This window comes from Gasterosteus aculeatus, chromosome 14 (genome assembly GCF_964276395.1).
Source record: "Gasterosteus aculeatus chromosome 14, fGasAcu3.hap1.1, whole genome shotgun sequence".
Lineage (NCBI taxonomy): Eukaryota > Metazoa > Chordata > Actinopteri > Perciformes > Gasterosteidae > Gasterosteus > Gasterosteus aculeatus.
The window spans coordinates 1,460,142-1,473,526 of record NC_135702.1 but is presented as its reverse complement, the minus strand read 5'-3'; the positions used below and the strand labels follow the sequence as shown (position 1 = coordinate 1,473,526).

At 48.5% G+C, this 13,385-nt stretch overlaps 2 protein-coding genes across 10 annotated transcripts in view; both read left to right on the top strand.

Annotated features, from left to right (window-relative positions):
* LOC144388283 (metal transporter CNNM4-like) overlaps window positions 1-1,441 on the top strand; it is a 12,821-nt gene extending 11,380 nt beyond the window's left edge. For both annotated transcript variants that reach the window (XM_078088674.1, XM_078088673.1), the window contains one exon: window positions 1-1,441. This exon is cut by the window's left edge and continues 65 nt beyond it. In XM_078088674.1, coding sequence (XP_077944800.1) covers window positions 1-448 — 448 coding nt within the window. In that variant the 3' untranslated portion in view covers window positions 449-1,441.
* Window positions 1,442-3,357: 1,916 nt separating this feature from the next.
* The window catches only part of LOC120813792 (metal transporter CNNM3-like), a 36,686-nt gene continuing 26,658 nt past the window's right edge, over window positions 3,358-13,385 (top strand). For 3 of the 8 annotated variants that reach the window (XM_078088679.1, XM_078088680.1, XM_078088676.1), the window contains exons 1-6: window positions 3,358-5,755; window positions 6,031-6,365; window positions 6,437-6,613; window positions 7,036-7,193; window positions 7,585-7,728; window positions 7,800-7,958. In XM_078088679.1, the coding sequence (XP_077944805.1) occupies window positions 4,757-5,755; window positions 6,031-6,365; window positions 6,437-6,613; window positions 7,036-7,193; window positions 7,585-7,728; window positions 7,800-7,958 (1,972 nt within the window). In that variant the 5' untranslated portion in view covers window positions 3,358-4,756. Of the gene's footprint in view, window positions 5,756-6,030; window positions 6,366-6,436; window positions 6,614-7,035; window positions 7,194-7,584; window positions 7,729-7,799; window positions 7,959-8,604; window positions 8,775-8,892; window positions 8,990-9,278; window positions 9,410-9,823; window positions 10,135-10,800; window positions 10,951-11,923; window positions 13,302-13,385 lie in introns of those variants that run through there. The other 5 variants (XM_078088677.1, XM_078088678.1, XR_013452601.1 and 2 more) reach the window with 5 other exon arrangements.

Genomic DNA, 13,385 nt, shown 5'->3' with positions numbered 1-13,385 from the left:
CGAGGGCAGTCGCACCCGTCTGGACACTTCCGTCTCTTTGCCCCCCGTGACGCCCCCGGGGACGCGAGCCCCTCTGCCGCTGGCCACGCCCCCTGCGAGGCGCCCGCCGTCAACCGCCCAGCTGCCGCTGCCGCCGCCCCAAACCTCCACCTGCAGACCCAGCCAGTCCCTGCCCCAGGCCACGCCCCCTCCGGGGAATCACGCCCCTTTCCCCCAGCCACCTCCGTCCTCCGTGAGCCTGACGGCGTGCGGCTTCAACCCCCACCCGAGCGCGCCGTCCTCCGTCTCCCCGAAGCCCCGGAGGTCGCCGCCGTCCCCCGGGCCGGGGGAGACCGCCACCCTGCTGGGAGAGCAGCAGAACTGTGTGGGCGCCCGCAGGCCGAGCCACGCCCAGGCGCACCCCCACCCTCACGTCCACACCATCAGCCACACCGAGAGCACCATCTGACCAGGGGGGAGGGACCAAACGCCACCCGCAGCGCTTCCTGTGGGCTCGCTGTCTCCTGAGGATTCGCCCCTCGTTTAAACAGAGGTTCCCCTTTCATCTCGTCCTGCATGCACACAGTCTGTGTGGATCCTCTACAGACACTGAATGTAAACAACAACAACAACAACAACAACATAGTCCAAGATGCCCAAACTCTTTATCCCCCCCTATCTTTATTTAACTGACACGGACAGAAAGTGAGGAATTATTTAAAACATTTAAAACAGAGGCAGAAATCTCAAAAGCTCTTTGTTGTTTTTATGTGAACTGAACCTTCAAGTCGCGACGAGTAGCTTTTTCTTTTTCCAAAGAGTTATTTTTGTAAAAGTAGGATTTCTTCATATTGCAGCAGTTTGTTTAAATGAGTTTTCTGAGGCGGATTGATGGAGGAACCTGAGTCACTGCAGTGAAAAGTTTAACCAGCGAATAGAAACCGTGACAACTTTGGTTTTGCTGCAGTTTCCCAGATTTATTTACTTATTTAACCTCACGGCATCAATTGGTTTCTATTTATTTCTGTTGCTCGAAATTCATTGCAAGACTTTTGCACTTTTCATATTCCCTATAATTCTATTTAGATTATTCATTTGCTCTTTAAAGACACATGAATATAATAAATAATTGGCTGATTTAATTATCGTTTTAGGTTCTTATTCCACAATTAAGTAATAATAGCGTACTACATTAAATATGCTATTAAACGAGCATATTTCCAGCCCTACTAGTTTTTCATTCACCACGGGAAGGAAACCAAATGAACAATACGGGTACGATGCTTTAGGTTAATACTACTAGTGGTGTGAGGGGGGTCACGGCCTCCCGCTTGAACCAAGGCAATATGTATTTTAAATTATTCAATTTCTAAGAGTGATGTTAGAATATTTATTTTGTGTTATATTCATTTATATTATATATATATTCATATTGACATTAAATTTGTTGTTTTATATTTTAGAGATTTTATTTGTTTGTTTTGCCTTCGTCGGTTCTTGGAATTGACTTGAAGTACTTGAAGTACTTGAATAGGATCTAATATTCCTCACACAGTGATTTAAACTAAGCTGGACGTTCAGTGGGGGGATATTCAGAGAAAAAGAGAATCTTCTGAATTAAAGTTGTAAATTCACAAGAAAAAAAATCCATCCGTCCACCATGAATCCAAACGGCGTCTCCCAGCGAGCCGCACAGATGCATTATGGGTCCTTTTCCACTCCCCACGGAGCTCTTTACTGTGACTCATTATTTGACCCGCGCGTCGGTCGACCTTTGACCTCCAGTGGACACAAACATTCCGCTGCATGTCTTCATGGGAGAAGAACGTCGCTAACTGGACACTTAAAGGAGGACTGAGACACGAGGACATTCAGAGGAGGACTGAGACACAAGGACATTTAAAGGAGGACTGAGACACGAGGACATTCAGAGGAGGACTGAGACACGAGGACATTTAAAGGAGGACTGAGACACGAGGACATTCAGAGGAGGACTGAGACACGAGGACATTTAAAGGAGGACTGAGACACGAGGACATTCAGAGGAGGACTGAGACACGAGGACATTTAAAGGAGGACTGAGACACGAGGACATTCAGAGGAGGACTGAGACACGAGGACATTCAGAGGAGGACTGAGACACGAGGACATTCAGAGGAGGACTGAGACACGAGGACATTCAGAGGAGGACTGAGGCACGAGGACATTCAAAGGAGGACTGAGACACGAGGACATTTAAAGGAGGACTGAGACACGAGGACATTCAAAGGAGGACTGAGACACGAGGACATTTAAAGGAGGACTGAGACACGAGGACATTCAGAGGAGGACTGAGACACGAGGACATTCAGAGGAAGACTGAGACACGAGGACATTTAAAGGAGGACTGAGACACGAGGACATTCAGAGGAGGACTGAGACACGAGGACATTCAAAGGAGGACTGAGACACGAGGACATTTAAAGGAGGACTGAGACACGAGGACATTCAAAGGAGGACTGAGACACGAGGACATTTAAAGGAGGACTGAGACACGAGGACATTCAGAGGAGGACTGAGACACGAGGACATTCAGAGGAAGACTGAGACACGAGGACATTCAGAGGAGGACTGAGACACGAGGACATGACACGAGGACGTTCAGAGGAGGACTGAGACACGAGGACGTTGGACGGGCTGGTCTGTAGAGGCGTGAGTCCGTCTGACGAGGTGAATATTCCAAAGCGTTTAAGACTTTTGAAGGAACAGAGGAGGTTTATTTTGCAAACCACATCCTGTGGATCTGCACGTTTCCCATCAGCCACCTGGTACCATCTCAAATTCAGATGAAATGAAAAGTGCTTTTAAAAAAAGAATCATCTCGTATTGTGACCGATATATGCAATATATATTCTTTGTATTTTTATAACATCTGTTTGTCCCAAAAAAAGGGAATTTAAACACCCTGCATACTTAAGATAGTACAAAATGAACAAGTGTAGAACAAGTGTAGACTTTAGACTCCACACGTGGCGAAAGTCCCCGGTTTGTTTCACCGTTCAATCATTTCCAATAACGGCAATAACGCGTCCGTGGGTCGAGAGATGGCGACGACGTGCAACCTGCTGACCCCCGCGAGGAGGAGCCGCCTCCGAGGTCTCATGTAGCTCAAGTCGGTCCTGCTGGTTCCCAGTGAAGCCACCAGTTAGTGTACTGGGAACGTGCAAACCATTGTTCTGCTTATTAATGTTGTATTTATTGGTGAAAGGGGCTTCCAGCTGTTAAGATGCAGCTTTAAATTTACCCAGAAACACTGTGTTCGCTTCCCGTCTGTGTGATTTCACTGTAAATACATTGTACATAAAGAGATAAACAAAGAACAGCTGAAATAGCTGTATTTATAACGATATGTTTTATTTCTATTGTTCTGTCAGACGTCAAATAGCAATAAACATACACAGAGCACAGAGTTGACCTCCAATAACCGTTTACTCCTCATCTCCTCCTTTTGTCTGTTGATAGACGCCAGAGCCAAACGGCCACGTCTTAATAATGAAACAGCATCTCATAACTACGTGTTACATGATATCTGATAACTGAACTTGTAATTGTGAGTTGTTATCTCATTATAATGTCTTAAACACTCCCCCGCTCTCCCCCCTCTCCCCCCTTCTCACGTTTCACTGCGCCTTCGTCTCGACTCTCCCGCCGTTTGGAAATATTAAAATTCCTGCAGCTTTGACCGCCGGTCCGAACCTGCTGAGCTGTTTCTTATTGTTCAGACCTTCTTTTTTCCTTCCTGTCATGTGACCGGGGGGCGGGGGGCGGGGGGGGGGGGGGGGGGGGGGGGGGGTGTAGCCCCGCAGCGGTGAGATGTTCAGACCTGTACGAGGTTAATGTTTTCTTCTGTGGAGGGGCTCAGAGAGAAGCTGAATCCAGAGCCTGTAATACGCTGTATTACTTACAGTGAAGCTTTACGAGAATACTTAAAGTCCAGTTTGTTAATGAACTGACACGGAGCTGAAGTGATGATATATATATTTAGTGGCGAGGAGGTTGTGTTTTAATATTCAACGTGTTTGACTTGTGAGTTTTTATTTGTTGCAACACTGAGCGAAGAGTGAAGGACGGACCTGCGGTGTCATAAGTGGCCCGTGAGGCGTTGGGGAAAGACCACGAGGTTAATAAACCTGAGATATATTTCTCTACATAAAAATCTTGTCTGATTCAAGTTATTTTTTTGGATTGTTTGGCTGGTTTTCACTTTCATGTCCTCGCCAAAGTCCTCCATCATCATCATAACGGGTTTGTTAAAGGACGGCTCGCCTTGAAGGATCGACTGGAATGTTTCTGTCTTGAAACAAATACTCACATGCGCCACCAAAAAAACGTGAATTAACTGAACGGAAAACTTCCTTTAGCTGACTGCCTTGTGACCTCTGACCTCTGAGAGTCCAAAGGAAAGGTAATGATTGTATTTCATTAACTGTGTTGTCCCGCTTGGCCTTCTTTGTCAGAATATGGCCTAAGAGACTTAGCTTTCATATTCCTTTTATTGGTCCCTTCATATACGTTCACTTACAAATAGACCTTTTTTAAAACATAAAATATAGTATTTTTATATCTTCCCATTGGCCATATATTCACTCCAATGCTGTACATATATTCACGAAATTCAGAACTGTCTTTCATTCTATTTAATGTCTATATTTTAACGCGCGCGTTGTGTTTTGCAATGCGTCGCCTGGGGACACAACCTTTGCACGCGCGTCTGCGTCCATTCGGCCCGGAGTGATGAATGACTTGTTTATGTGGAACGTTAACAAAGAAGGCCGTTCGCTCCTCTTCCTCGTCTTCTCATTGGCCGCCGGAGACCACGGAGTTCGGGGGGAGGCGGCGCAGCAAAAAGCCCCGAAAAACACTCGCCTTTCGGCCCCAAAATGAAGGCGCGCCACCGCGCCGCGCCTCTTCGAACGGAACCAAAATGGCCGCCAGCGCAGCTCAGTTGCCGCCTCCCCCCCCCCCGCCCTCCGGTGGGCGGGGCCCGAGTCACATGACCCGCGCGCAGATCCCCGGGGCGACCAATTCCAATATGGTGGCCAGCTCGGCGGGTCTACGGTTCCTGTTGATGATAGTGTCGCTCTGCGGGATCGGGTTCGGCGCCTGCGGCCGGGAAGCCCCGCCGGTTCTGGGGCTGCGACTGGAGAACCCGGCGGGTCCGGTGCACATGAGCGACCGGGTCCTCTCGGCGCCGGAGGGAGCCACGTTCAAGCTCCGTCTCTTCGGCACGGAGCTCAACGGGAGCTGGCCGTGGGTGGCGTTCGCCGCGGGCGCGAGCGCCGGGGCGGTCGGGGATGCGCCCGACCCGTGCGCGCTGGAGCCCAACCGCCGCGGCTCCTGGTTCCAGGTGACGGGCCCCTTCGCCGCGGACGAGGCGTACAGCGGGCTGGCGACGGTGGAGGTCCGGCGGCAGGGCGCCTCCTCCTCCTCCTCCCCCGCCTCCGCCTCCTCCCTCCACCACCTGTGCGTGCGGAGCGGCGGGGGGTGGGCGTCCGCCGGCCCGGACAAGCTGCGGGTCAGCGCGGACTCGGGTCTGCCGGAGGACCACATCCCGGCCTGGGGGCTCGCGGCGCTGGTCGTGACGCTGCTTCCGGCGGTGGCGCTGCTGAGGACGGTGCAGCTGAGCCTGCTGTGGCTGGACCCCGTGGAGCTCTACGTGCTGCACAGCTGCGGCTCCGAGGAGGAGAAGCGGGCCGCCAAGCGCCTGGAGCCCATCCGGAGGAGGGGGAACTTCCTGGTGAGTCCCGGCGGGCGGAACCACGGTGCAAGTACTCGTCACAGCGAAGTACAACACGTACATGTACTCACTGCGCGCAACCTCAGGCCTTCATATTATTATAAGTGTTATTTTAATGTCGCAGCTGTTTACACTGCTGTATATGGATATTATATATATTTAATACATGTAGCAGAGCGGAAAGTACAATGTTTAAAGTACAGTACTTTAGTAAATTCACTTTGTTCACATTTATAAATGCATAATAAGTGTTATTAATCCAAGTGTCCCCTCAGACGTGCTCCCTGCTCTTCCTCTGCGCCCTGGGACACGCCGTCCTCGGCGTCGTCCTCTACCGCGCGCTGGGCACCGTCGTCTCCGCCGTCTTCGCCAGCGGCTTCCTGGTCTTCCTGCTGGCCGAGCTGGCCCCCCACGTGCTGTGCTCCGGCTACGGCTTCCAGATGGCGCCGGGGCTCACCTGGCTGGCCCAGGTGTGCCTGGTGCTCACCTGCCCGCTGTCCTGCCCCCTGGGGCTGATCCTGGACCTGGCGCTGAGGCGGGACGTCAGCACCTGCGGGATAAGGGAGCGGGCCATGGAGATGATCCGCACCAGCGTCAACGACCCGTACAGGTGAGATGACCCCCCCGGAGGAGGAACAGGTGTGTGTGACTTCGTCTCCTCACCACGTCTCCCGTCCCCAGTGAGTTTGTGAAGGAGGAGTTCAGCCGCGGGATGCTGCGCAGTAAGACGGTGGAGGACATCCTGACCCCGCTGAAGGACTGCTTCATGCTGCCCAGCTCCGTCGTCCTGGACTTCTCCACCATGTCCGACATCATGCAGAGCGGATACACCCGGGTGCCCATCTACGAGGAGGAGAGGTTGGCACGGCAACGGCCCCAAAAAACGTTACGCGCCGAAAGACGCAGTCGACTACTTCTGTGACTTTCTCGTCCCAGATAGGAGCGCTGCCCTTTAACTATCAGTAATATTATGAGAAAGACGTTTTACACACATTTTAAGATTGTTTTTGAACAAGATTTATGAGAAAAAATATGTAAATTCACAAGAATTCAACCAAAGTGTAGATTTATAAAATGTCTAAAACTACAAGTTTATGTTTAAACTTTCCATGATGAAACAAATAATGTGTTATTGTTTAAACCTTCTCTGCTCTTCACTTATTGCTGTTTGTTTAGTGACCCGTGACAGCTACACACACACACACACACACACACGCACACGAAAGAACAGCTTTCAGTGACACACACCGACCTCATGGACTTGTGTGTTTGGTGTCCAGGTCCAACATCGTGGAGATCCTGTACGTGAAGGACTTGGCTCTGGTGGACCCGGACGACTGCACTCCCATGACCACCATCACCAAGTTCTACAACCACCCGCTGCACTACGTCTTCAACGACACCAAGCTGGACGCCATGCTGGAGGAGTTCAAGAAAGGTGCCCTTCAAAATAAAAAATATATTAAGAAAATAAAAGCCCCAGAAATGATTTGTATCCTCACAGGGCATTTTAGGATGAGACTTGTTTTACCAAATGGAAGCATCTAAATGTCAACTTGCAACTAGCAATGGTGATAGCTTTTCAAAATAAAAGCCCCAAAAGTTCAATAGGAAAGTCAGTTCAAGCTTTGCCTTTTTAAGCTTCCTTTCATTGGCTACCCATCCAGTCCTGCCCCATCTGATTCTGCTCCCCCTCTCCACACCTCTTAAAGATACCCCCCCCCCCCACCCCCAGAAAGTAACTACTTTTGACCTTGTGTTAAAACCTGCACAGGTTAAGTTAAAAATGAGCCTTGACCGTGACCTCTCCGTGACCTTTCCTCTCTTAGGCAACTCTCACATGGCCATCGTCCAGAAGGTGAACAACGAGGGGGAGGGGGACCCCTTCTACGAGGTGCTGGGATTGGTCACCTTGGAGGACGTCATCGAGGAGATCATCAAGTCAGAGATCCTGGACGAGTCCGACGGCTACCGTGAGTTTGTTTTATCCAGAATACGTTCATTCATGTCTCGTTGTTGAATCCTCGCGACCTCCTTCCCCCAGTGGAGCGGAAGGTGAAGCGTCCTCTCGCCCCGCTGGAGATTCCTCTGGAGCCTCGCAGCGTCCACGAGGACTTTTCTCTCTTCAAGCCCCCAGAGGGAGAACCCAAGATCAGGACGTCGCCTCAGCTGCTGCTGGCCACACACCGCTTCCTGTCCAGAGGTGAGATGCTCAGGATCTCCTGCCTCAGCATCCAGTTCTTCACGTGTTAAAGCTGCATTCTGTGCAGTGACCAGCAGGGGGCGACTCCTCTGCTCCCATAGACGTCTATGAGGAAATGACTCTACTTCTCTGTAGTGACCAGCAGGGGGTGACTCCTCTGCTCCCATAGACGTCTATGAGGAAATGACTCTACTTCTCTCTTGATTTATTCCCTCAGTAAACATTGTAAACATGAGTTTATGGTCTCAGTCTCTAGTTTCAAGTCTTCTTCAGCACAGCGTGATGTTCATTTAGTGATTTATGGTCCATTTAGAGTCAAACAGACCGTAAAGAGCTCAATCTCTAAATGTTACACTGTGGGAAAGTTTGAATAATTCTTCTTCTGTGAACAAATCATGCATGCAGCTTTTTTGTTATTTCTGTGACTATTAGAAGAAGAAGCAGAACTTGCATGTAGCAGTTGATTAATAACTTATTGGACTGAAGCGTCACGCGCTGACGGACTCGGTCACAGTTTCACTCCACACGCGTAATGATTACGTTCCATGTTCCTTATTCTAAGAATGAAGAAGCCGTTTGTCCCGACATTGTACCTCACGTCGCTGCCCGTGTCTCCTGCCCCCCCCCCCCCCCCCCCCCCCCACAGAGGTGGCTCACTTCAGCCCCGGGCGCATGTCCGAGAAGGTCCTGTTCCACCTGCTGCGTCACCCCAGCGTCAACCAGGAGGTTCCCTTCGACCCGAACAACCGGCTGAGCGCGGCTCACTACCTGTACACGCGCAACCACCCGGTGGACTACTTCATCCTGCTGCTGCAGGTCAGTGAGCCTCTGAGAGCCTCTGAGGCCCGTTGCTCGTCCGTCCCACAGAGCGGCAGGAAGAAGACGTGGAGCGCCGTCACGTGACCTCTGGCTGCTTCCTGTTTGCGGTGCTCAGGGTCGCGTGGAGGTGGAGATCGGGAAGGAGGGGCTGAAGTTCGAGAACGGAGCGTTCACGTACTACGGCGTGTCCGCGCTGACGCTGCCCTCTTCAGGTGAGCAGGAGGACTATTGATCTCCTTCATGGTGACGTCATCGCGACGGCTTCAACGTTGATGACGCGTTGTTGTATTTTATGAATGAATAACGATTCGTCGCGAGACAAGAATCACTCGGTTTGTCCGTTTGATTGTGATGACGCAGCTTTATTCACTCCGTGTTTCCATAACCGAGGTTCAAAAAGGAGGAGAAGAAGAAGCAGGACAGCAGATGTTGTGCTGACTCGTGTGTGTGTGTGTGTGTGTGTGTGTGTGTGTGTGTGTGTGTGTGTGTGTGTGTCTGCAGTGCACCAGTCTCCTGTGTCGACCCAGTGTCTCTCTCCCAGGGATCCCTTCGAGTCCGCCGACGCCACAAGTCCGTCCAGCTATTGTCCCGACTACACCGTCCGAGCCCTCAGCGACCTGCAGCTCATACGGGTGCGTGTGTGTGTGCGTGTGTGTGTGCGTGCGTGTGTGTGTGTTCTCAGCCTTTGAGTTCTCAACTCATTCTCAGTGTTCATAGTACTTTTTCGTGGTACTTTTCACTAAAGTACAACAATCTAAATACTAGGGCTGCAACAACGAATTTATAAAATCGCTAAAAGTCGAGTAAAGGAAGCGTGTTGTGCTCTGGCGCCCCCTGTGGACTGAAGCGGTGTTGCCTCTGAGCACCAGGGTCCCTTCAGGAAACGTCTCATTTAACAGGAAAACAGAAACACTTTGTTGCTCCTCATTTGTAGCCGATTCTGATGGTTGAAAAGAGGCGTGTTGTTAAAATGTTGAAGTGGTTTTATATTAGAGTGACATTAATGAACGTGCACTAACCCACTAATCGCTGCACGACGCTGGCAGGTGACTCGTCTCCAGTACCTGAACGCTCTCATGGCGTCGCGGGTCGGTCACAGTCCAGATCCTCCAGAGATTAAGATCCTGCCCAACAGTCAGACCAAGCTGCTCAACGACAGAAACTCACAGCCAGGTACGTTTCTCCACCGTCCTCCTGGAACCAACACCAGCGACAACGTGTCCACCAAACCGCTGTGAATCAGGACGCAGGTCTTTTATTCTACGATTTCCTCTCTTTATAAAGGAAAGCTTAGTGGACTTAAAATATGAAGCGTGCATGTTAGAGAGCTGTCAATCACAGTAAGCCCCGCCCTAAAGCATCCCCTGCTTCATGGTCTGTTAGAAAGCTGTCAATCACTTTAAGCCCCGCCCTAACGCATCCCCTGCTTCATGGTCTGTTAGAGACCTGTCAATCACTTTAAGCCCCGCCCTAAAACATCACCTGCTTCATGGTCTGTTAGAGAGCTGTCAATCACAGTAAGCCCCGCCCTAAAGCATCACCTGCTTCATGGTCTGTTAGAGAGCTGTCAATCACAGTAAGCCCCGCCCTAAAGCATCACATGCTTCATGGTCTGTTAGAGAGCTGTCAATCACAGTAAGCTCCGCCCTAAAACATCACCTGCTTCATGGTCTGTTAGAGAGCTGTCAATCACTTTAAGCCCCGCCCTAAAGCATCCCCTGCTTCATGGTCTGTTAGAGAGCTGTCAATCACAGTAAGCCCCGCCCTAAAGCATCACCTGCGTCATGGTCTAATAGAGAGCAAAGAGGAAGGCGTTGTCTCTCCGTATCATAGCAACCAGATGTAAAACCTTCCTGTAAAAAGCGCTTCGTGGACACAGACTCTTTGTGGATGAATCGCACTCGAGCGTCTTTGTGTTGTTTCCTCGCTGCTCGTCTCCTGATGGCTGAACGATAATAATCTTCCTCTTTCTCTCCCCTCTCTGCTTTCGCACCTCCGTGTCTTCTTCTGTGGTCTCGTCCAGAGTTCCCCGTCAACTTTTCCTTCTTTGATACCATTGAGAATTACTGTTAGTATTTATTCATTTAATGTTTGTTTGTCTGCATGAGGTGAAATGCAGCCGTCTGAGGCGTGACAGCAGACACACACACACACACACACACACACACTCCGCTGTCCCCCTGTGTGCGTTCCTGTGTGTCCATTTGTGTTTGGTGACGTTTTATTTCCTCTGCTCTTTCCCTGCAATCATCTCCCTTCTCTCCATCAGTTAAAGGTCGTGTCTGATCTGATCCACATGTTTATATCCATGACCTTAAAGGCTGAGACGTGTCCCTCTGGCGTCCACACTGGAGGCTCATGGGCACGAAGGCAGAGACGCGGCCCGAACCTGAGCTGCTAACGGTTCAATCGGCTTGTTTTCAATAGACACAATTTGCTGAAATGCAAATATATAATATATATATGTATTTATATTTGAATCACTAAACAATAGTTTACGTCCAGTAAAGTGTAGTTCCAAAGCGTAAAGCACCAGACCTCCAAATGAAGTCATAATAGTTGGTTTGAGCTTCTTTTCATGTATCACCAAATATATTTGCAGAAAGTCATACAGAAAAAACCTATTTTCATTCAAACATTAACCTAAAATATATTTCTGAATTAGCACCTCTTTATGTAGTAAAAGCTTGAAGTCTTTGCTTTAATTTAGTGGTCCGATGTTTCGCTGAGTGCAACTCAATGAAAATTAGAGAATTTCTGAAATCTTTATTTAATATAAAAACAGGTTTACGTTTCAGTCTTTATCAAATAAAGCGATCCTACAGAAAGTAGCCTGGAAGTCATTTTACCTTAAGTGGTCAATTCCTTTGTACGGTGTAATATGACATGTTTCTTCCGTTTAATTTCTCATTAAATGTGTAAATATCCCATTAAAGCAGCGTAGTATATAATTAATAATGAGCCCTTTGTTGTAGCTTCAGTTATTAGAACTTTGAGGTTTTCTTCCTCTCGGCTTCTTCTTCGTCTCTCTGGCGCCGCCCTGTTGCCCCCCCCCCCCCCTCGTGTGCGTGCTGGTGCTCGCCCCGTGATGCCCCCCCCCCCCCTCACTCACCCCCCCTCTCCCTCTGGTTGGTCGGGTTCCACAGGTGGCAGCAGCGCCCAGGTGAGCTCCACAGAAGAGGAGGCTCATGGGTAATGCGGCGCTCACCTGCTGCAGGAGATTCTTTAACCAATGAATCATTGTGGCTGAAACGTCGTTATTGGACCAAACTGGAGCCAGAGATTTTATTTCTTCTTGAAATTCCTTTTATTTGATTTTAATCACAATTATTTTATGCTGTTTTATACACTTTATGTGTAGATGAATGAATATAAATGTATTTTGTTTTAATTCAACATGTTTCTCCAGGTTTTATACTAAACTGTGTGTGTGTGTGTGTGTGTGTGTGTGTGTGTGTGTGTGTGTGTGTGTGTGTGTGTGTGTGTGTGTGCGTGTGTGTGAACACGCCTCTGAATGAACCCTTTTGTTTGTACATTTATTAACAATGTATAATTTATTATTTTACTGCAACAACACGGTAAAATAAGATCAACTCTAAAGTTTAAAGGAGGCTGAAAGAAGAAGCGACCAGTCGTTTTAATTTGCCGATAACCGTCAAATCGTTTACTTCAGTAAAAGTCAAATGACGGCTCACTAAACCGTACTGCTAGTATTTAAAAGTATTAATACATCAGTGACGTGTTTCATTCATATTCATCCTGCATTCATGTTGCACGTTAACTCCTTCATGTCCTTTTATTTAGCTTCATCTTCATCATTCTATTTGTGATAAACTGAAGGATGAAGTGATGTTTTTTCTGGGCAGGAAGATGAAAAACTAATCTGAGAAGAAACTAAAGCGTCACACGAATATAATAAAAGTCAAATATTTACCTCTGAGAGGTTCATTTGTAAATTAACGTCAAATATAAAATATAAAGCGCTGCAGTCAAGTACCTTGACTTTCCACTGGAGTGCAGTACTTGTACTTGTACACCAGATGTACTCTGTATTCTGTTTCTTTCAGCGCAGCAGGACAAGTTTTAAAATGAGCTTCAGCGCCGTCGTCATGGTTACGCTCTTTGTCCCCCAGAGACTCGTCCTGGAGTATAGAGTGGATTTTATTTTATTACCCTTTTCCTTTCTTTGTTGCAATGAGTTCATTTGGTTTCAGGAGACTGAATGTATATAATATAATAATAAAAAGATAATCCCGACTGCTGATGGAGAGAAATGTTTGTTAATATCTGACCGTTTACAGCAGAATGAGGACGTACTTTATTGGGATCATTTCTTTCAGGTACAATAACGACGTTATTAAGAGATTTAAAGTTAAAATCGTTCCTCTTTCTGTTTGATCTGATTTTTTGGGACCGTTGCTGCTGTCTGTGTTTTATTTTGGCGGTGCATTGAGAGACTCCATCACATTTAACACTTTCAATACTCAAGTTTCTTAGTAATAAACTCCAGCCTGTTATAAAATACGTGCTTGTTGTTTGTGTGTTGTTGTTGCCACGGTGACGCGGCCCAAAACACCACAAGGCGACTTCAGTAGGATATTTACTGCA